The sequence below is a fragment of the Capricornis sumatraensis genome, chromosome 4 (assembly GCF_032405125.1).
Source record: "Capricornis sumatraensis isolate serow.1 chromosome 4, serow.2, whole genome shotgun sequence".
NCBI lineage: Eukaryota > Metazoa > Chordata > Mammalia > Artiodactyla > Bovidae > Capricornis > Capricornis sumatraensis.
This window is the reverse complement of record NC_091072.1, coordinates 18,237,835-18,261,312: the sequence shown is the minus strand read 5'-3', so window position 1 is coordinate 18,261,312 and position 23,478 is coordinate 18,237,835. Positions and strand designations below refer to the sequence as shown.

At 36.8% G+C, this 23,478-nt stretch overlaps 1 protein-coding gene across 1 annotated transcript in view; it reads left to right on the top strand.

Moving 5' to 3' along the window:
* The first annotated feature begins 1,892 nt into the window (after positions 1–1,892).
* Positions 1,893–23,478, top strand: part of WRN (WRN RecQ like helicase) — a 95,611-nt gene continuing 74,025 nt past the window's right edge. The window contains 9 exon segments of the mRNA XM_068971373.1: positions 1,893–1,982; positions 2,639–2,751; positions 7,097–7,242; positions 7,773–7,921; positions 8,683–8,832; positions 10,850–10,919; positions 17,528–17,642; positions 19,689–20,109; positions 22,146–22,257. Coding sequence (XP_068827474.1) covers positions 1,893–1,982; positions 2,639–2,751; positions 7,097–7,242; positions 7,773–7,921; positions 8,683–8,832; positions 10,850–10,919; positions 17,528–17,642; positions 19,689–20,109; positions 22,146–22,257 — 1,366 coding nt within the window.

Below are 23,478 nucleotides of genomic sequence, written 5' to 3'. Positions count from 1 at the left end.
GTCTGTCACTGTTTCCATCGTTTTAGCATCTATTTGCCGTGAAGTGATTAGACCGGATGCCATGATCTTAGTTTTTTGAATGTTGAGCTTTAAGCCAACTTTTTGACTCTCCTCTTTCACTTTCATCAGGAGGCTCTTTATTTCTTCTTCACTCTCTGCCATAAGAGTGGTGTCATCTGCATATCTGAGGTTATTGATATTTCTCCCGTCAATCTTGATTCCAGCTTGTGTTTCATCCAGTATGTATTTTATCTTACGACATATAATACAGGTGGTAGTGCTAACATTCGAGTTGTTAGTTGATTGACTGAATCATAGGTCTTCCCCAATGCCAGACTTCACTAATGACTCAAAGAGTACAGGCAAGCATGAAGTGCAGATGGAATATTATTTTTTTTTTTGTTTTTTGGAGGATCCCCAAACTCTCACACACAGATTCCAAAAATGTCCTTTTCTTCTGCATTAGTACATGTTATGGTTTTGGATTAGCAGAATAGTTTTGAGCAGTTTAAAAAAAATTGCACAAAGGAAGTTGTCTTCATTTTGGAACTCTTCTGTTTTATATTAGCTTAATTGTACAGCTTGCTGACTACCTCCCATTTTCCAGACATGAATTAATAAATCCATCATTCCAAGCTTATTTGTGAGAAGCAATCTAGATAGGTTAGTTATAGCTGGCTAACAACATTTTCTAGATAGATGCTCTTTGGTATTTTTTGGCTGGTAGATACCATTGATAGGTGAGCCCTGGTGGCTGAGTGATTGAGGTCTTTCATTCCCACTTCCTCAGTAGAGTGAGTGAGTTACCTTCTACTACTGTTAACTGTTTCCTTCTCAAGGTAGAAGAGTGAGTTTGTTCTGTATGACAGATTTGTTTGCCAAAGTAATCTTTAAAATTTTTCTTTCATACATTATTAGTGTTATCAGTTTTGGGGGTTTATGCTTGGGAAAATGAGAACTTAATGGATACTTGCTGGATGCTGTTTAATTTCAGCGTTTATAATATCAGTAGGGATGACAAGTTAACCCATAATCATAAATAGTTGCTTTGATTATTTTATGTTAATATCATCTTTCATCATAAGAATCTTCAGGTATATATTAAAATCTGCTGTGCATTTACTAGAAATTTGAGATGTCAGGAAGTAAGGTTGGGGTTTGAAGAGCTTTATTAAGAACTTAAGGCCACTTCAGTTTATTGTGTAAAGTGACATGAGGAGATGGCTCTGTTTTACCTTTAACAGAGTATGTCATAGTGTTTCTAGTCTTTGTATTTCTGTAACCATTCTTGAAGTGCAGTTTACGTTGAGGAGAGCCCTCAAAGCTCATAACAGATTTTTTAAAAAATACTCCCAACGAAACTAGAGAGACTAGTTCACTTGATAGGTCAAGAGTGTAATAAAAACCCTTAATATAGAAAAGCTTTTCTGTCTTTTCAGGTAGATTTGTGAACAATTTAACAGTTTTGTGAGTTTACTTAGATCTTAGGAAATATGATAAGAAAATTCAAGTTATCAGAAATGTATAGAAATTTATATACCCAGAGATTCTCATTGTGAATGAGATACAGATTATTTTTTGAAGTGCTCAAAGTCAGAGAATAATAGACTTTTGAAACTGCTAGAAGCTTAGAATTTAGAACTCTATTAAACTGCCTCATTTTTTTTTTTAAAGAAGAAATACTAAATGAATGGCTTGTCGAGCTAGCATGTTGTTCTTTTGCGATTCTGGTTCTTACATCCTGTATTTGGGTCCAGATGCCATAGCTTACTTTAAATGTGTGTGTTTGGCTCCTCAGTCATGTTGATTGGTCTGTCTGGATTTTCTTACAATGACTGAATTTATTCACAGAATAATTGTTCTTTGGGTTTTGCAACTAGGACCTTTTAAAGATGAGTGAACAAACATTGGAAAGAGGACAGCAGCGGAAACTTCCTGAATGGATGTCTATGCAGAAGAGCTATACAGTAAAAGAAAAAAAGGTATGCAGTTCATCAGTAATTCTTTCAGATGGAAAATTTAATGTATATTTGACTGTAAACTGAGTTCATTCTCACACTTATAAACTTCAAGCCATTATTTACTTTTAGAGTTGTTGTGAATGAACCAGAATCTAGTCATTGAATGGATGAGTGGGATTAAATTTTAATTGGATTTACAGTATAAGAATTCTTATTCTGTTTTCTCTTTTTATCTAGTTCACATGGCTGGCCTTGCCAGTTTGTTCCATTTCAGATTGTAATTTAGACAGTATTTATTTTTGTGAATTTTTTTTATGGTCAAGTGAATTTTAAGCCCTGATAGATTTAAGCTTCACCAACCAACCAGTCTTCAGCATTTTAAGGCAACATTATTGCATCTAGAATACTAATCTAATGGCAGAAAAGCATTAACAAAATAAATGCTTTTATGAAAATAGGGTAGAAGTTTGCAAGTAAATTTGTTAGAAAAATAATTTTACAGTAGATAGCTTCATCTTTGTTAAATTGTCCATATGACTCATTAGTCTATGAAGCTTTAGTTGATAAAACTTAGAGCTATAATTTGCCATATTTCAGTGAATTTTATTATTTCAATGAACATTTATTACTTAATGTGACTTTTATTTGTGCCTTTTTGGAATTTTGTTTAACTCAAGGCATCTGTTCAGAAGAGTGTTTTGGAAGATCACCTGCCCTTCTTAGAATTCACTGGATCCATTGTGTACAGTTATGAAGCTAATGATTGTTCTTTGCTCTCAGAAGATATTAGGTAAAGATTTAAATTTCCAACTTTCATTTGAATTTGGACCCTTAGACTATAAGCCTTATAGTAGTATTTGTAAGTGTACTGAGTTTTATAGAGGAGGTGTGTTTAGTACATAGTTATACATGTAAAACATCACTAATTCTACTTTTTAAATAAAAACTTAAAATTTCTGAATTAAATATGTAATGCCCCTGTTTGTTCATTCATAAACCTTTGTATTACTTTAGCTAATTTTTAATCTTTTCAATACTTAAGATATTATATATAGAATACTGAACACACCAGTTTAGGAAAAACATGCAAAAGTTATTCAACCTCTAAAACGTCCCTTTCTATTTCTTTAAAAATACCAAATTGTAATATTGAATAGTGACTGTGACCATCTCTGTTGCATTTAATTAGCAACAATTATAGCAAATGATCCTTTAAGAGAACTTTAAAAATGATTATTCATATTTTTTAGTTTGCCAAATTAGTTTTCCGTAATAATCCAGTCTAAGGCTCTTCAAGCATTTTTCAAGGAGAAGTAGTAGGAGATCCATTCAAATCTTTGATGTTACTGTACTTGTCCTTTTTTTTTTTTTTTAAATTACTGTTTACACATTGGACCTTCCTGGTGTCTCAGATGGTAAAGAATCTACCCGTAATGTGGGAGACCTGGGTTCAATCCCTGGGTTGGAAAGATCCCCTGGAGAAGGGAATGGCTTCCCACTCCAGTATTCTTGCCTGGAGAAGCCCCATGGACAGTGGAGCCTGGTGGACTACAATCCATGGGGTTGCAGAGTCAGACATGACTGAGTTTAGGACTTGAGTGATAGCACACATTGGCTTGAAAGAAGCAGAAGTAAGTTAAGCTGTTTATTAATGGTCTCCTGGTAGATATATTATAGAAAGAGCTGTCAGTTGAGCTCACTTCCACTGTAGTTCATTGGCTTTTTTTGGGTCTCTTCAAATAGAACTGTTTGTCTTACAGAGAAAAGAAAATCTGTTGTTTATGTATTAACTCTACCATCTTACCTTTAACAATGTGACAATATGTCCTATCTGAAGGTAATAAGCCTAAGTGTCTTGAAGGGTGTAGTTCTGATGAATTGTGTTTTATGGAAGGTAAGCAAGTAGTTTGGGTTTGGTTTTTTTTTTTTTTTGGTCACCTCATTTCAGGTTTTCAGCAATTTGATTATGATGTGCCTTTGTGTAGTGTGGTTTGTGTTTGTCTTGCTTGGGTGTACAGTGAGCTTTTTGGATCTGTAGATTTATAGTTTCATCATGTTTGAATAATTTCTTCAAATGTGTTTTCTCTCACATCCTGTTTTTCTCTTCTGCCACTCTGTATGTGTGTAGGTTACATTGCTTAATTCAGCAACTGTGTTGTTGGTCATGAGGCTCTTTGTCTTGAAAATTTTTGATTCTTTTTATTCTCAGTGCTTGGGCTCTGTCTGTAAGTTCCCTTGTTTTTTTATTCTGTAGTATCTGATCAGCTATTATGCCATCCTGTGAATTTAAAATCTTGTATTTTTCATGTCTGGAAGCTCTATTTGTTTCTTTTTAAAAATACCTTCTGTTTTGGCTCTTACCATATTCGTATTCATAAAAAGCAGAGACATTACTTTGCCAGCAAAGGTCCATCTAGTCCAGGCTATGATTTTTCCAGTAGTCATGTGTGGAGGTGAGAGTTGGACTATAAAGAAAGCTGAGCACTGAAGAATTGATGCTTTTGAACTGTGGTGTTGGGGAGAAGACTCTTGAGAGTCCTTTGGACTGCAAAGAGATCCAACCAGTCCTTCCTAAAGGAGATCAGTCCTGAGTGTTCATTGGAAGGACTGATGTTGAAGCTGAAACTCCAATACTTTGGCCACCTGATGCGAAGAGCTGATTCACTGGAAAAAACCCTGATGCTGGGAAAGAATGAGTGCAGGAGAAGAAGAGGACAGAGGATGAGGTGGTTGGATGGCATCACCGACTCAATGGACATGAGTTTGGGTAAACTCCGGGAGTTGGTGATGGACAGGGAGGCCTGGTGTGCTGTGGTCCATGGGGTCGCAAAGAGTTGGACACGACTGAGCAACTGAACTGAACTGATATTCATATTTTCTTTTAAATCTTTGAACATATTCAGCATATTTATAATAGCTGTGTTAATATACTCTTCTGTTAATTCCATTATACTAATTATTTTTCTATTAAATGACTGTTATCCTGCTTATAAGTCATGTTTTCCTGTTTCTTTTCTCATGACTGACAATTTTTGATTAGATGTTATGATCTTACCTGGTTGAATGTTAGATTTTGTTGTCTTCCTTCAAAGAAAGGAGCTTTGCTGTGTTGGGCAGTAAAGTCACCTGAAAATCAGTTTTACACTTTGAGGCTTAGTTTTAACTTTTTTTGGCCAGATGTCAGTAGCCTTTATTCTGGGCATGATTTGGTCAGTAATGGGTGTGACCTTTCTGGAGTCTTTGCTGACTGCACCAGGTGATCAAAACGAATCTCTCTACTCCAGTTTTGCAGAACTCAATGCCTCTTACCTCTGTGTAAGCCGTAGGAGTTGTCCAGATTGCAGTTCCCTGGTTTTTCTTTGTCCAGCCTCATAGTTTCTCTCTGTGCTTGCATGTCCTTTCCTGCCTAGCTCCCTCCTCCCCAGGACTCTGCCCACACCTTCCAGCTGCTTCCCCTCTCTGGCTCTGAACTCTGTCCTCCCAATTCAGTGCTCTGCTTTGGACTCTCCTTCCTCTTCTGTTGTCCAGAATGTTCCAGGCGGAAACCTGGGGCAGCTTTTGGGCTTACTCTTGATTTCCTCCCCTCAGAGAGCACAGTCCTGTAGTGCCTGTTGTCCAGTGTCTGGAAACTCTTATTTGTGCATTTTGTTTAATCTTCTCTATTTGTTCATGGGAGAAAGTTATGACTGATCAGTGTTATTTCATCTTAGCCCAAAACAGAGATTGAGTTTTTTAAAATTTATGAAATAGGTTTTTCACTTTTAAAAACTATGAAGCAGGCAAATATAAGCAATAATTTAACACTCACCCATAGTCTTCCACTAACTTTGTCAAACTTTAATCTTCCTTTTCTTCAAATCTTTATTAAGAGAAAACAATAAAATATAGCTGAAGCCTCGTGTGTGCTCTTTCTGATTCTCTTTTGCAGTCCTCTGAGCTAACGTCTATTGTGAGTTCAGTGTTTAGTATTCCCTCACATATTTTCTATAATTTTCATAATTTAGTGTCCCCCTCAATATCATATACTATTACTTGCCCATTAAGAAACTTTAAAAATAATGCTATCAAACTCTGTGTATTCTTCCACTTGTCTTTTTCACTCAACATTTTATATTCTTGTGAATTTTTCTTTTTGGTTTGGTATGTGAAGTTCTATTTAAACTTTTATATAGTATTACATTGTCTCAGTATATCATAATTTATTCACTCTCTTGTTGATGGAAATGTAGTGCTTCCATTTTTGCTAGTCAGAATAGTATTGCAATGAACATTCTTAAATATTTCTAATTATGCACATGTAAGTTTCATATATTTATGAGAAAATCTTGTCAGGTCATACAGTTCATACATCTTTAGCTAGATATCGTCAGAGTTTTTTCCAAGAGGATTATCAGTTTAAAAATTCACCAGTATGTTAGTGGTCCCACTGGCAGTTTTCTTTATCAGCATTCAGTATTGTGGAGCTTTAATTTTTGTTAGTCAGATAGATGTGAAATTGTAAAGGTTCAATTTACACTTCTCTGACTTCAGAGGAGATCTTGTATCTTCATATATATATTTGAATGTATTAGCCATTTGGATTTCCTTTGGGGAATTATGTGCTCAGTCGGTCAGTCATGTCTGACTCTCTATGACCCCATGGACAGTAGCCACCAGGCTACTCTGTCTATGGAATTTTCCAGGCCAGAATAGTGGAGCAGGTTGCTGTTTGCTACTCCAGGGGATGATCTTCCCAACCCAGGGATTGAACCCCCATCTCTCGCATTTCCTACATTGGCAGTCAGATTCTTTTCCGCTGGACCACCTGGGAAACCCTCCTTTGGGGAATTACCTGTTCATATTCCCCCCCCCCTTTTGAAAACTGGATTATTAATCTTTTTGTATTGACTTTTCAAGGAATTTTTTAGTATTGGGTTGGTGAAAAAGTTCATTTGGGTTTTTCTGTAACATCTTGTGGAAAAACCAGAATGAACTGTTTGGCTAACCCAATATTTTCTGACTATTCATTATCAGTTGTATGTATTACAATATTCTCTGCAGTCTGTGGCATGTATTTTAACATGTTGAATGATGTCTTCAATGATGCAGAAATTAGAATTTTAATTAAATAATTTATTTTATTTGCCGCCCTTTAGCATGAGTCTCTCTGATGGAGATGTGGTAGGATTTGACATCGAGTGGCCACCAGTGTACAAGAAAGGGACACTGGGCAGAGTGGCCCTCATTCAGCTGTGTGTGTCAGAGAGCAAGTGCTACTTGTTTCATATTTCTTCTATGTTAGGTTGGTATCTCTTGTATCTGTTTCATTTTTATATGGTAGATAATTGTATTATGTCAACTTTGTCCACATGAAATTAAGCTCTTGAATTAATGGGTGCCTCTCTCATCACCTTATATTTAAGTATTTATATTTTAATTTATATTTTATATTTATATTTTATTCACTCATATCCCTGTTTTATTTAATTTTCATGTCATATCTGTCAGTCAATGATATTATTATTCCTGTTTCACAGGGTAGAGGACTGAAGTGTAGAGGGGCTAAATGTTAGTGATAATACAGTTATTAGCATGTAAATTAGCTGTTTTTCTTATCATTTATCTATCAGTCAGGACTTCTTGCTTTAGGTGAAAAAAAAAAGCTCTCAAAAACAGTCAAGGTAAGTGTTGGTTTCTGAATTTAAGCTTAAACACAAATTTAAATATAAACAGAATGTGTATGAAGTAGAACATAAATCTGTCATGTTTGATAGAACCTATGGAAATAAATATTATATATTATTATATAAATATTAATATAAAAAATTATAGTTTTCCCTCAGGGACTAAAAATGTTGCTTGAAAATGAAGCAATTAAAAAGGCAGGTGTGGGAATTGAACAAGATCAGTGGAAACTTCTACGTGACTTTGATGTCAAGTTGAAGAGTATTGTGGAGCTGACAGATGTTGCCAATGAAAAGGTAGATATAATACATATATTATTTTCAGAATAAAAACAAAATAAATTTGTGTTTTACAGAATGTCGCTTCTGAGTGTTAGATTTTTTTTTTTGAGAGAATATTTTAAGCTACGTAATGTTTTTATAAAAAAAGAAGTCCCTAATGTATGTCTCATAATGAAAACTTTCAGTTCTAATCAGTTGCCGTAGCGGATAGTTTCTTTAAGCAGGCACCCTCTCCCATATTTGGTACTGTGTTATTTTGTTTTATATATTTGTGAATTTAATTATTATATTTAAAGTTTCTCTCTTTAACCCATCTGTATCAATATCCCCCTTGTTTTTTTTTTTGACATGAACATAATGCAGCTCTTGTGGTATGATCCTCTTAGTGGAAGTTTGACCATCATTTCCATGGCCCATATTTCACATATTTTGTTAATGTAGTCATTTAAGTTACATTCTCACATTAGCCAAGTGTTCATTTGGCTGAGAAGTAGGAAAATCACCAACTTATTCAACTTTTGTGCGTGAATGATACTTTGACAGTCCAAGAATTTTAATACCTACCTTGAGGAAATGATAGAATTACATTCTTGTAAGGTAGACTGCGAATGAGGTTTTTAGTGACTGGAAATCTACTAAGGACTATCTCTGCCTTATATTTTGGTGTAACATTTTCAACTTTATGTGTGACATGGTCGTTTGGTATCAGTTAGAAATATCTAAGAATAAAAGGAAAGAAAGAGCTTTTGCTGAGATGATTTTTCCATTATTTTTAGCTGAAATGTATAGAGACCTGGAGCCTCAATGGTTTGGTTAAATACCTCTTTGATAAACAGCTTCTGAAAGACCGGTCTATCCGCTGTAGCAACTGGAGTAAGTTTCCCCTCACTGAGGACCAGAAAGTGTATGCAGCCACTGATGCTTATGTATGTACCAAAGATCTTTTTCAAAAATTAATTTTTATTAGAATATAGTTGCTTTACAATGTTGTGTTAGTTTCTACTGTATAGCAAATGAATCAGCCATACATATACACATATCCCCTCTTTTTTGGATTTCCCTCCCATTTAGGTCATCACAGAGCACTGAGTAGAGTTTCCGGTGCTATACAGTAGGCTCTCATTAGTCATCTGTTTTATACATAGTAACCATGAAATTAAAAGATGTGTGCTCTGTGGAAGAAAAGCTATGACGAACCTAGAAAGTGTATTAAAATGCAGAGATATCACTTTGCCAACAAAGGTTCATGTAGTCAAGGCTATGGTTTTTCCAAAATAGTCATGTATGGATGTGAGAGTTGGACCATAAAGAAGGCTGAGCACTGAAGAATTGATGCTTTTGAACTGTGGTGCTGGAGAAGACTCTTGAGAGTCTCTTGGATAGTGAGGAGATGAACCCAGTCAGTCCTAAAGGAAATCAATCCTGAATATTTATTGGAAGGACTGATGCTGAAGCTGAAGCTCTAGTACATTGGCAACCTGATGCAAACAGCCGACTTGCTGGAAAAGGCCCTGATGCTGGGAAAGATTGAGGGTAGGAGGAGAAGGGGACGACAGTCGGCAAGATGGTTGGATGGCATCACTGACTCAATGGACATGAGTTTGAACAAACTCTGGAAGATAGGGAAGCCTGGCATGCTGTAGTCCACGGGGTCACAAACAGTCAGACACGACTTAGCAACTGAGCAACAACAAATCAATACTGTATATGTGTCAGTCCAAATCGTTCCAATTCATCCCATCCCCCTCCTAAGATCTTTAGACTACAATCTATTTTCTAAACTTTATAATAAATTACTTTATAGAATTTTTATTGTGTAAACTAAAATGTTTTAAGTCAGTTGGGCATTAAAAATGCTTAGGTAGAAATTTAGTGAAACTGTTAATTCTAAATATTATTAGTAAGTATCAATAGATTGTAATGCTAGTTATTTTTATCATCATGAAGCAAAAATAAGGTCCAATTTTTATGTGAAAAAAAATGAGTTCTTTGAAAACATGAGAGGACAGTAAGCTCAGACTGAACAAGCACAAATGGTGTTGATGATGTATTTGATATAAGCCACTTCAGAATAAAAATAACTACAATGCAGTTTCTGTATCGAAACTGGCCTTATTTCTTATGTTTATATTTAAAATGTGGTAAAAATTTAGAAAATTGGCTCCATAATTAGCTCACCACTGCTGTTAGTCAGATGACTTTTATAGTTACCTATTTGTACATAGTGAAATTAGGGCTTATCTATCTATCTATACATACATATGTATATATAGCACTCTTTTCTTTTTCCAAAAAGTCTTATTTTATGTCCTAATAGACTTTTTCCCCCCCAGCTTGTACTTTTATCTGTAGATTAGGATCTTGTTTCTTTTCTTTGTATCTTTTTTTAGAAATGGGAGCTTATTTTATTTATAACCAGAAGAAAATTCATCTGTGTGGGGAAATAAAAAGATAATTTTCCTTTATGTTTTGTTTAAAATAGAAACCTTGTTGAGAACTAATCCAAGTCCTGTAGCATTTTTTAGTCATGAGAAATCTCTATGACTTGATTGTTCCTATTTACAGCAGCTAGCTGGAGGACTGTCTATATACTGACTAACAGCTAATAATGAGATGATGGCAAATGGATATCTGTAGCATACAGTTTTCTCTTACTTGATTATATTTTGTTAGATTCCATTTATAAGGTGTTTGATTTTAATACTTGGTCATAATATTGGCTGTTAAAATGGGAAAGTTTTTATTTTAAAGGTGTGCCACTTTCTCCATTCTCACGATGGGTGTGGTGAATAAATGAAGACAGATCTGTGTTCAACTTAAAGGGTTGCATTCAGCTTCTTGGGTGCTTTGGGAATCATTGTTTTTGATTTTTGTAAAGGTGAGGCATCGGATTTTATTCTGGTGATTTTAGCCTACTGTTTTCACCTTTCTGTTTTCCTACAGGCTGGTTTCATCATTTATCAAAAATTAGCAAATTTGAGGGATCCTGTACAAATATTTGTCAAGAGTAAAGGTATGTGATGGTCTGAAAATAAAAGGTAAAATTTGAATTTGCTCATTTGTGAGTTAAGCTCCAAAAGCACAAATTTTCACACATGTGTATTTAGCATTATTACCGTGTGTTGGTTGTCTGAGAATTAGGATGAGGTCTACTTGGCCAAAGCTTAGTGTTTCAAGCTTGTTACTGTGTCAAAGCAGGACTTACTACTTATCCTTTGTGGCATTGCTGTTCACTAGGGTTCTAGAGTTGGAGCTTGGAGAACATCAGTGATACAAACAGCCGCCTCGCAGCCTGGAGATTATACATCTTTGCTATAAATATTTGGACTCCGTGGGTGGCACAGTTGGTAAAGATCTGCCTGCCCATGCAGGAGATGGGTTATTCGATCCCTTGGTTGAGAAGATACCCTCGAGAGACGGCAGTGGCAGAAGGAAATGGCAACACACTCTAGAATTCTTGTCTGGAAGATTCCATGGACAGAGGAGTCTGGTGGGCTACAGTCTGTGGGGTCACAGAGAATCAGACGTGACTGAGTGACTGAGCACAGAGTACCCTGGTTTAAATTTCTAAGTTTTCCCCAGGATGCGATAATTCTGCTGTTTTTCTACTAAAAGAATGGCCACTTGCAGCTTTCAAGTTCAGCTCTCAGATCTCTTGCTAGGTCAGTGATGGCAGATCTGCGTATAGTGTCACGTAGGCCGGTGGTGGAATCCCAGCCATGTGACCTGGAATTTACTTGTTTCCTGTGTTTGGGAAGTGAGTGATGGTGTAATACCTGTTTCATAGAGTAGCTGTTGAACTCATGATATACTGAGCACCCATACTGGTCTCTGTATAGTTGTTATTCTTGTAGCTTCCTTTTAGAGATTTTAAATAATTGTGTTTGTTAAGGTGTTAGTTAAGGTGATTTTGCCAAATTTTTTAAAATATGGCATGACCTCCTTATAAAAAATTATATAATATCCTTTATAGCTGTTATTGAGAAGGAATCCATACCCTCTGTGGGTGATCCTCCTTTACACGTTAAGGGAGATTTCTTATACTTTGTCTCATTGGAAGGCCACATCTGTTGAGTGCCTGCTGGCTCTCTGTTGGCAATCATATGGTGGCTGGAAATTACCTTGATAACTGAGGCAGATGATATGTTTTTGAAGCTGGTGTGGAGAACAATATATAAGAGCTTATTTAACTCAGAATTCAACAGAGGGCTTCGTGATTTTTTGATTTTGTGGTTTACAAAATTCCTTGTAGGTTATACTTGCTATTTTGTCTCTGATGAAAGTGCTTCTGAGGGCTGTAAGATATTTCTCAAGTAAAGTAGCATATGTTTTATAAGTTTTTATGCAAGTCCTGATACCTGTCATTGCAATATTGCATTCTTTGACCCTCACTTTTATTCTCTGTTATGTTATTTGTTTAAGTGTGTTGTGACATCTGAAGGGAAATAACTTGACTAGGATTCCAGTGAATTGTAACTAACATTACCATTCCTTTTTTTTCTACCTCCTTTCATCCCTCCTTCTCTCTTTCCTTTCTTCCTCCCTCCCTTCCTCCCTCCCTCCTTCTCTTCTTGTTACTAAACCAGCAGTGTCAACCTCACCTTTCTCAAATATAGATGTATATATAGATGACGTTTTCAAATGATATTTTCAAAGCTTTTGGTTTTTATTACATTTGTTTTTTTTTCTTTTACTAAAAAATAAAAGAAGATTAGAACGTAGTATTATTCAGCCCACTATAAATGGAGAGCCAGCAGTGAACAAGACAGGCATGATCTGTCTTCTGAGGGGGGAAACCTACAGCTTTATGGGGGATATAGGTGAATATCAGAAAAACAGGGCACTGTAGGAAGATGAGGCTTATGATGTGGGGGGAGAAAGGTGTTATGGCCAGCATATAGAGGCACCCAGTGAATATTTGGAGGTGTTAGAGAATGTTTTCTGGAAAAAGTGCTGTTTATGGCAAGATCTTAAATATGAGCAGGAGTTAGTTGGTGGAAGAGTAGAGGAAGAGTGTCAAAAGGCACAGGCAATGGCAGGTGCCCAGTTCCAGAAGGAAGAGGTGTCTACAGGCAGTTGAAAGCGGTTTGGTATAGTCAGCTGTTGAACATGACAGGGTAAGGGATAGAGAAGAGGCAGGGGTTTTCATTTCCTCCTAAGAGCTGTTGAGAGTTTTAAACAAGAATGACATACGTTACATTAAAAAAAGTAGAACTTGGGCTGTTGAGCAGAATATTGATTCTGGAGGGCAAGGGTCACAGTGTGAGATCTGTTGGGGTGATGTGCCCACAATCCAAGTGAAAGGTGATGGTGACCTGGCTTGGCTGGTTGCATTGTGAGAGGAGAGAAGTGGATAATGCAAAGTACATTTAACAGAGCAGTAGAATCCACAAGATTTAATGTGACGGTGTGAGCCATGTGCACGGATCAGTCCTGTGTTGTCAGTGTGAGCAGCAGGGATGAGAGACATTGAGGGTAAGGAGCCAGATTTGGGGTCAAGGGGCTGTACAGTTGATTCTAGACATGTTAATGGAAGGAAGCCTGCAAGATAGCAAAGTGGAGGTGGTGGCCAGTAGGCTCTTAGATATACAGCCTGTTAACTCAGGGGATGATTGGAGTTAAAGAATTAGGGATTCTAGGTAAAGAACTGGGGCTAAGAGTCTCAAGGAACTCTTAGTATTCCATGTTTGCGTGGGGAGGGGACCCTAGAGGAGTTGCTGTGGGCTTGGAGGGAAATGAGGAGGTAGACATGCGACAGGTCAAGTGAAGGACACGTGTTACAGAGGAGGGCGTTACCCACTGTTTAAATTTTCTTGCAAGTTTGAGAAACTGAGGACTTAGAGTTAGTTCTTGGGTTTGGCAATGTGGCAGTCGTTGGTAACCTTTTACTACAGCCGCTTTGGTAGACTGGGTGATAAAAGACTGTTTTGAGGGGACAGTGGTCATTGGGACACAAAAACAGGGTTGCAGGCTTGGGTACCGTGCAGGTCCCATAACCGGAGCCAGAATAGAGTAGTGGAAGGCGTGGGTGTAAATCGCATTAGCGTGAATAGAGGCCTGAGATCTAAGGAAAGTGAGAAAGCACCTGTAAACATTTTTTTTTTTTTTGGTGAAGAAGCTTGGTTCAGAAAGGGACTATTTATTCATTTATTCATCTAACAGAATTGTTGGGGGTTTACTAGGCATCAGGCACTGTACCTCTTGCTGAGGAAAGTGCACTGAACCAAACCGACCAAACCGCGACTTTGTTTATCTGAGTGATGGAATGAGCCACACGGATGCCCGAAGGGAGAACATAGAAGGCGTGAGGGGAAGAGAGAGCAAAGCTGTGAGGGACAGTGAGTGTAACCGAGATGAAATGAACAAGGGTGAGAGGAGTCGGAAATGAGGCCAGAAAGGTAGCTTGGGCCAGATCATTTGGGGCTTATAGGCTGTGAATCTGACTTCATATTTTATTAATTAAATACAAGGATGAGTGATGGGAAATACTTAGGATTTGGAGTAGCAGCATGATGTGATTAAATATTTATCTCAAAAGGATTTTTCTGGCTGCTACAGGAGGGTAAGTATTAAGGCAGGGAAATCGATTTGGAGGCTATTGTAATAATCCAAGCAAGAGCTGATTGGATTGAGCTGGTGGCAGCAGAGGGGGTGAGAAGCGGTAGATATGTATATATTTGCTGATGAATTCTCTGTGGGGAGTGAGATGTAGAGGTGTTTTGGTTGGATCCACTGAGTGAATGCAAGGGTCAGTCACAGTGAAAGATAATGAGAAGAGCAGGTTTGGGTAAGAAAAATCTGGATTCCAGTTTTGGTCACTTCCCAGATGGCTCAGCAGTAAAAGAAACCCGCAATGCAGGAGATGCCGGTTCGACCCCTGGGTCGGGAAGATCCCCTGGAGGGGAAAATGGCAACCAGATCTCATGGACAGAGGAGCCTGACGGGCTATGGTCCATGAGGTCGCAAAGAGTTGGACATGACTGAGAGACTGAGAACACATGCATGCTAAGTTTTAGATGTTTATTGTCATCCAAGGAGATATCTTACGTGGGAATGTAATTCTGGAGTTTGGAGGGAAGACAGGTTGGAGCTGTAACTTTGAGGGTTGTCAGTATACAGATAGTAGTTAAGCTTAAGAAGATAAAATAGAAGATAAAATAGGAAGTAAGTGGAATAAAGAATAGATGAGGCCCACATATTGACGTCAAGGGCACACCAGCCTCTATAGGTCAGGAAGACATGGAGTGTATAGTGAAGAGGCCTGTGAAGGGGCAGTGATAAAGGAGGAAGAATAGCAGGGGTGGTGTTCAGAAGCCAGCCAATGTTGTGAGCTGGAGCAAGTTATCAACTATTTTAAATGCCTCTGAGAGTTTGAGATGTTGTTGTTCAGTCACTCAAGTTGTGTCCAACTCTTTTCAACCCCATGGACTTCAGCATGCCAGGCTTCCCTGTCCTTCACTATCTCCTGGAGTTTGCTCAAACTCAAGTCCATTGAGAAGGTGATGCTATCCAACCATCTCATCCTCTGTCATCCCCTTCTCTTGCCCTCAGTCTTTCCCGTCATCAGGGTCTTTTCCAGTGAGTCGGCTGTTCACATCAGGAGGCTAAAGTATTGGAGCTTCAGCTTCAGCATCAGTCCTTCCAGTGAATATTCCAATGAAAGAGTGAGATGAACAACTTGGATGAACAGATTTGGCTATGTGAAGGCCATTGGTAGCCTTTCCACAAACAGCTTTTGGAAAAAGCTCAGTGGCAGGCAGTCAGCTTAGGAGAAATTGGCACTAGAAAGTTGAAGACAGTGAGTGTGGACAGCTCTTTCTTTCAAGGAATTTTGCTGTAAATGGGAGTTGTGATATGAATTAGCAATTAGCAGATTGGTGGCAGGAAGATAAGATAGTTCTCTTTTTGTTTCTGTTTCCTTAGTGAAGTAGGAGATGAAGTTGTTCTCTGATTAAGGAGGGACAAGTGTTGGAAGTGTTGGAAGCATGAAGAGAAAGAAAGAAGTATGGTATAGTCCTCTTGAGAGTCAGAGAGTGGGAAATGTAGAATAATAATGAGCAGTCATTACTGAGGGTTCATGGGGTGTGTGCATGAATTGAAAGCAAAATATCACCCTTATAATTGTGTTTTATTTTCGACTGTAGTCAACTGCTTGGGTATAGGCATCCAGTATGTGCCATGGAAGAAGGAAGGAACAAAAGAGTTGAGTCCACAGGAGAGAAGGATTAATATGGGTAAGGGAGGAGAGTAAGGCATGGGGGTATGGGGAGCGGTGAGAAGAGTAATGGGTAAGGAAAAGGCAGGAGGTCAGTGGGCTTGGTTCTGAAAGTGTGCAAGAATGCTTGTATTGCAGAAGTCATGCTGGTGTTCAGAGGATGGCATGCTTGCAGTTGGCGTTTGGAAGTGACGACTTTATTGACAATTTTAAGATCAAGGGTATGGTTATGGGCTTCCCTGGTAGCTCAGATGAGATATAAAGAATCCACCTGCAATGTAGGAGACCCTGGTTTGATTCCTGGGTCGGAAGATCCTCTGGAGGAGGGCAGGACAACCCACTCCAGTATTCTTGAGCTTCCTTGGTGGCTCAGATGGTAAAGCATTTGCCTGCAATGCAGGAGACCTGGGTTCGATCCCTGGGTTGGGAAGATCCCCTGGAGGAGGGCGTGGCAACCCACTCCAGTTTTCTTGCCTGGAGAGACCCTATGGGCAGAGGAGCTCGGCCGTCTACAGTCCATGGGGTTGCAAAGAGTCAGACACAACTGAGCGACTAAGCACAGCACATGGTTATGGGAAGGGTGGCTGAGATCAGTTGAGGAAAAGATGGCTGGAAATGGAGGGATTGAGGAACTGAAAAGGCCACATTCTTAGGCAGAGAGTTTCTGTGAATGTTGAAATCACTAAGAGTTATCATAGAAATAGAGGGAAGAAAGAGACAGTGAACCAAGTGCTAAAATCTTCAGTGATGTGATTTTGAGATCACAAGATAACTGCAACTAGTTGGAATAGCTGATGACGTAATCCAATGTCCAGTGCTTCAGAGGAGCTGGACTTGTTGAAGGATACAAGAAGTGGTGATGAAGAGTAGAAATTGTAAGCAGGGGAGGGGTTTGGGAAAGGTGGGCAAGTTGGGTGGTGTTGGTGGAGACACTATCAGACAGAATGAAGCTGAAAGTTCGGAAGGTGATCACTTATGAATGAGAAAGGCTTGCATTTTATTTTGTGATGACTGGTAATGAGGACAGTGAGGAGTGTCTGTCGGGTAAGGTTATGTTTACCAAGCTGTTTTAGTAAGTAGTGTCCCATATGATGTTCTGTTGGTTTCTGATGTTGAAACAGTGCAGGTGAGATCACAGTCTCATTTCTACCTTCACCTTCTGCCAAGGTTGAGAACCACTGGGTTGTAATATGTATGAATGTAGATCAGTTAGAGTTTAGTCTAAAATTTTAAAGCACAGAAATTTGGAAGGGAAATAAAGTGATTGAGGTGATTTGGGGATAGGTTAAGGAAGTCTTTTTGTTGCAGTTCATTTAAAGAAACAATGAAAATTTAAGCCCTAATAGTGTTTAAATAAATATCTCTGCTTTGTAATTTGAAAATTAGTACTGATTCTTTTATTCCAGAGGAGGAAATACTACCTAGTGATGTGAAGAAACAATTGACTTCGATCTCCAAGGAGATGATGGATTTGGCTGAGTCTCTTCCTGATACTTTCGGAAAACTGGAAAATCCACAGAGGTTAAATGTTTCTGTTTTTTTTTTTTTTTTATATAAAATCAATTCTGTTTGTTCTTATTGCATTTTTCTAAATACAGTAAAGAAGTTCATTAGGGTGGACTCAAATTTGCTTGAATACATGCACACAGACTGATGTATAAATTTAAGAAATATCTTCTAATTGTGAAATTGTGCACAAAAGTTGGAGGCTTCTCTGCTTTGTAGGATGCTTTACGAAGCAAAGCCAAATAAAACTCTTAAGTTCACTTGAACAAAACGTTGAAGATTCACAGTGTTCTTTTTCTTTCTGTTTATGGGCATTTTTCATTTAATTATCTTTATAGTTTGGTTACTTGAAATCAGTAAATAGCAACTTTTAAACCTATAGCCTCATTTTTCTCTTTATTAAGTGATTATTATATGAGAATTCTGCCTAATCAGTAGACGATCAAAACAAGAGGCATGTAGATTTTAAAGAATGTTTTATATAGCTGAAGCATTGAAAAAAAGTGAAAGTGTTAGTTGCTCAGTCATGTCCACATGGACTGTAGCCCACCATGCTCTGTCCATGGAATTCTCCAGGCAAGAATACTGAAGTGGGTTGCCATTCCCTGCTCTAGGGAGTCTTCCTGACCCAGGGATTGAACCCAGGTCTCCTGCATTTCAGGCAGATTCTTTACGGTCTGAGCCAAGCAGTAGATAACTTTTGATATTTGAATTAACAGGTATTGGACTACTGGTTGTTGTTTAGTTACTCAGTTGTGTCCGACTCTTTTGTGACTCCGTGGACTGTAGCTCCCAGTAGCTGCTTCTTGGAATCTGGCTTTGCTCTGTCCTTAATGGATGAATGACTCCCTTATAAAACCTCTAAAAACAGGAGTACTCTTGAACAGTGATTGAGTATAACATGGTAATACAATTTTGAGGCTAAAATCCTTTGTAGAAGTGTGAAGCAGTTAATTGAAATAGAATTCTGACTGAAAAAATGTAATGTTAATGTATTCTTTTTTGGATGAGGTTTGTGATATATTTTGATAGATTTCAAAGTATGAGATAGAAATTCAGCTCTTTTTCAAAGTCATTTTCCTCCTGGCAATTTGTTTTAGTAGTTGCTATGTAACTTTGAGAATATCTGAAAGAAATAACTGTCAAATGGGGAAAGGTACTAATAAAGCTATTTCATATTCATTTTTACATTTTTCTCTCCATGAAAGAAGAAAATACCATTTATATGAAAAATCACTATTCACATTTCAGGTTTTTTTCTAGGAATTAAAATAACTATTGAGTATAAATTATATGTGCTTAATACTTTGCTTTATAATATCAAAACTAAGTAGGTTTTCTTACATTTTGAGAATGGGCAACATTGGATTCATTTTTTAAGAAATTGGAATATAATTGTTTTACAATGTTGTATTAGTTTCTGCTATACAACAACATGAGTCAGCTGTATGTATACATCTATCTCTTCCCTCTTGAGCTTCTCTCCCACGTCCCTGGATGCATTTTTAATAAAGGTAGATCTTATGAACTTTTAGTGGGTCAATACAAGAACTAGTTAAGATCTTTTATTTCAGATTCTTTGTAACAAGTCTATGCTCCACTTATTTAGATATATCTCTGAACTGGGGGAGAACAAGAGATCTGTGAATAGCTAAAATACATGCCATAAGCATGAATTCACATCCACTTAACTGAAGTTCCAGTGGAGTGCATGAGGCCACATTCAGGGCATATTTGCTTTGCATTTATGACACAGTTTGACAAGCTTGGATGTATGCTTAACATGAAAATCAAGAATGGATAAGGAGTGACACCATAAACAATTAGTTTGGGGCCAAACACTTCTGACACTTAGTAAGCATGCAAGTTAGGTGTTGAGTGTAGAAGTACCTTGCTGTACTAGCGAGGAGCCCAGAAACTATAAGCATGAAGGGCATGAAGAGCGAGTGTAATCCAGTGTGTCCTTTAAGTGAAGGTCTTCTTATTAAAAAGCATTAAAACTTGTCCTTAGAGTTAACACAATTAAAGTTGAATTCACCTTTCTTAAATATTTTTTTTTAGGGTTTCCCTGCTATTGAAGGATATTTCAGAAAATCTGTATTCACTGAGGATGATGATGTTTGGCTCTACTGAGAAGGAACTGAGACCCAGCAGTGATTTTCACTTGTTACCACTGGAGGAGCCAACTGCTGGAGAAGCACAAGAGAAACAAATTAGAGCACATAACATTTTTCCTGAAGTTCAAGATGAGGCATGGGATGCCACACCTGATGATTTAATTGAACATGATGGAGAACAGGCACTTGGAAATCAAATGAAACAAGAAGATGGATTGGAAGATGCACTGGAAGGCAATAACTTGAAAGAGAATACAGAAAGAAATTGTTTCATGTCATTAGATATTACAGAAGAGGAACTCCAACTTTTGGAACAACAGGCTCAGGAAAAGGATCTTATTGATGTTACTTGCACATCTCCTGAGGTACTGACTACAGTAAAGAGCAAACAGTTTTCATTCATGAAGGTGGTTGGCTGATTTTTGCTATAGATGGGCAGATAGTAAATATTTTAAGCTTTGCAGACCGCCTGGTTTCTGCCCAGTTTTGCCAGTTTGGTTTGAAAGCAGCTGTAGACCAGCAGCCTGTCTGTATTTTAATAAAACTTTATTTACAAAAGCAAAAAAGTGGGCTAGGTTTGGCTTGTGAGTTGTTGTTTGCTACTCCTGACTTAGTATGATCAACAGTGTTTTATAGTGGAAAGATTTTTAGTGTCAGTACACATTTGTTATCATTTGCTAAGCATATAATATTTGTCCTGCTTTTTTACCTAGTATATACCTCTTCTTTTTGTAGATCCCTGTATACCTACTAGAGTTTACTTTTCCAAATGTGATTCTTAAGGGTAGTTTGGTTTCCTCATATGGGTTTTCTTTACTTGATATTCTGAGAGGGTTTCTAATAAACTCATATTTTTACTTGACACTCACCTATACTGTCATCTAGAGTCAGAAACCTCATTTTGGTCTTGATAGATTATTGTTAAACATTGTATATTTTTTCTCAACTTCATGTTTAGATTTCTAATCATGTTCTGATTTGATTAACTTATGAGATTATGTTTTTCTGTTTGCTAATAACTTAGGCATATTTTTTGAAATAGTGAAGTTGTTATTAGCAGAATTATGGTGTTTGTTTAAGATAAAAGAGACATATAGCGGTAAACTTTTTATCTCATTTGTTTTTCATTAATTAAAAAATTATCTGTATTGCCCATATTTGGCAGAATTGTATACATTTTAAAAATAATAACTGCATTTTAAGGTTTTAAAATTAGATTTGAAAGTCATTTAATAGGATTATTTCCTCAATTTTCTAAGGACAGATTCTCAGTATTTCTTTATATTTGGTAACTATACTAGTAATCACTTCTATCATTATACAAATGGATTTTAGCATTGTTTTCAAACTATTTTCATACCAACCATTTGTAAAGTGGACTCCACTTTTGGGAAATATCTTTTGCTAATTCTGTAGTACCTTCTGATTTTCTAGAAATTTCATATTATATATTCGCTTTAAATTGATAGGTTTCATATAATAATATAGAATTATCAGGATTTCATGATCTGACTCACATCTTTTACCCCATTTATTGCCATTTTTTATTGTGTAATAATTATTAGCATTTAAAAAATTCATGAGACCCCCATTTAAAAAATAAAAGTATATGACTTATTTTAAGATCTTTTTTAAAGGTTAATTTTTGTGGTTAATGAAGTCTGTACTTCCTTTTCCTATTTCCAGTTTAAATTTTAGACTTTTTTGGGGTCTTTCTGTATTTCTTTGGTGGGTTTCTTTCATACAGGTTACTATCATTGGACATTTGCTTTGAAAGGATTGCCAGATTATTGTAGTTTTGTCATATCTCCACATTGGCAATAGCTAATTAAATAACTTATCTGACACTATTTTTCACATACCTATAGGTGCTATTTGTAAAATATCAATTTATTTAAAGGTATTATTAATCATTGTAACTTTTTGTGATCTTTAAAAAATCAGTGTCTATAAGAGAACAAGTATAGTTCCTGGCTTTGTACAGAATTTCTCAATGTTGCGAAGAGGTTCCTGTATTCAAAAAGTTTGGGAACCACAGTTTGGGCTTTTTTTAAACTATAAATGAATTTGTCATTTGTATTCTCATTTAGAGAGTGTATACTATTGCAAGCTTGTTTATCTATCTTGTTTATTAGGTAAACAGGTTAGGTAGTTTTTTTATTTGCTTCTTTGTTTCTATATATTTATTCCTCCTTCTCTTTTTTTTCCTTCCTCCCATCCTCTTTCCCTTCCTTTCTATCTACTTGTCACATAAACATATAAATATATATTATAAATTTATTAGTGAAGAATAGGAGATGGTCTAAAGATATTTAATGTAAAAGAACTTTATTTTTAGAAAAGAGGGTATTGAGTCAATTATTTTGGAAACTAATGTTTGACAAACTTTTATTTTTTAAAGCATTCATCTTCCAAGGATAATGAAGAGGATCTATCTTACATAATTGAGAGTGATGAAGATTTAGAAATGGAGATGCTTAAGGTATGTTTGCCATTACGGAAAATTACTTCTAGTTCTTTACAATGGACATTAATTAAGTAAAATATTGCCTGATTCTAAATTGGTCCTACCACAGTGAGATTGCTGTCACTTATGTAGCATTAGATTTTGTTTTCCTTTTCATATTTCTTTATGTCTTTGTATGGCCTATGCATAATTTATTAGCAGTAGTGATGTAGAAGTTGTTAGGCAGTTAGTGTAGGAACTCTGAGACCTCCACCTGTTTTAATAAGTATCCCACTCCATTAAACTAAGCCTATCTCCTTTGTCCTGAATTCCTGGCTCTTAGAGGAATGTGTCCTTGGTCTGATAAATTATCATCACTCAGACCCAGGAAGGGTAGTAATTAACTTGTGTTCCATATGCCTGAGGGAAAAACAACTGGTGATCATTAATCTTTAGTGCATACATCTGGTCCATTGTAAAATGGCTGGGAGTCATGAAAAATGGTTGCGGATGGTAACTTAATGTCTAAGAAAACTAAGAATCCAAGGATCAAAAGAAGCCATAAAGATGTCAAGTCAAACGTTGTGGTCTTTAAGCTGATTGGTTAGAAACAACATATGTTAAAAGTAAGAACCAATCAAAAGTGTACAAATCATTACGAGTAAGGATATAAACTGCTGTTAAGTCCCACCTTTGTGGGAACTTTACCCCCTCTTAGTGTCTGTCCTGAGAGATTTGTACTTTTCTTTCTGAAATAAATCCTGTTTGCTTGCTACTGTGAGTGTTCTGAGTGTTCACAAAGTTCATTCTTTGGCTCTGTGAATAAGAACTCGGATTCTCATTTCCGTAGTATACTAATTAGGTCACTTTCTTTTAATCTTTTCCTGGAATGTGGGTAGTGGTTCAGCTCTCCAGTATTAAAACAGGTTTCTCTTTCCTCCCATCCATGTGTGTCCACTTTTATTTGGAAGTTCTGTTTTTATACATTCCATCTTCTTTACTTTGGTTTTATTTGCTGTGGATGTTTTCTTTTATACATAATTTTCTAATGTTTTAAGTGATTCAGTTTCCCCCATTACCAAGTTGAAAATAGTATTTTATAATTTATGTATATTCTACTTCACCTGACCTCCAGTTTCTTCATCAAATCTTATGAATCAAGGATGGACAATTAGAAAGAAAAGCCTAAACTTAGCTAAATTAAGGGAATATGAAGAAAAACATGGAAGTTCACCATTATGCATACTTTTTAGTTCTCATCTTTAGGTCGATGTGATTTTTCTTTTTA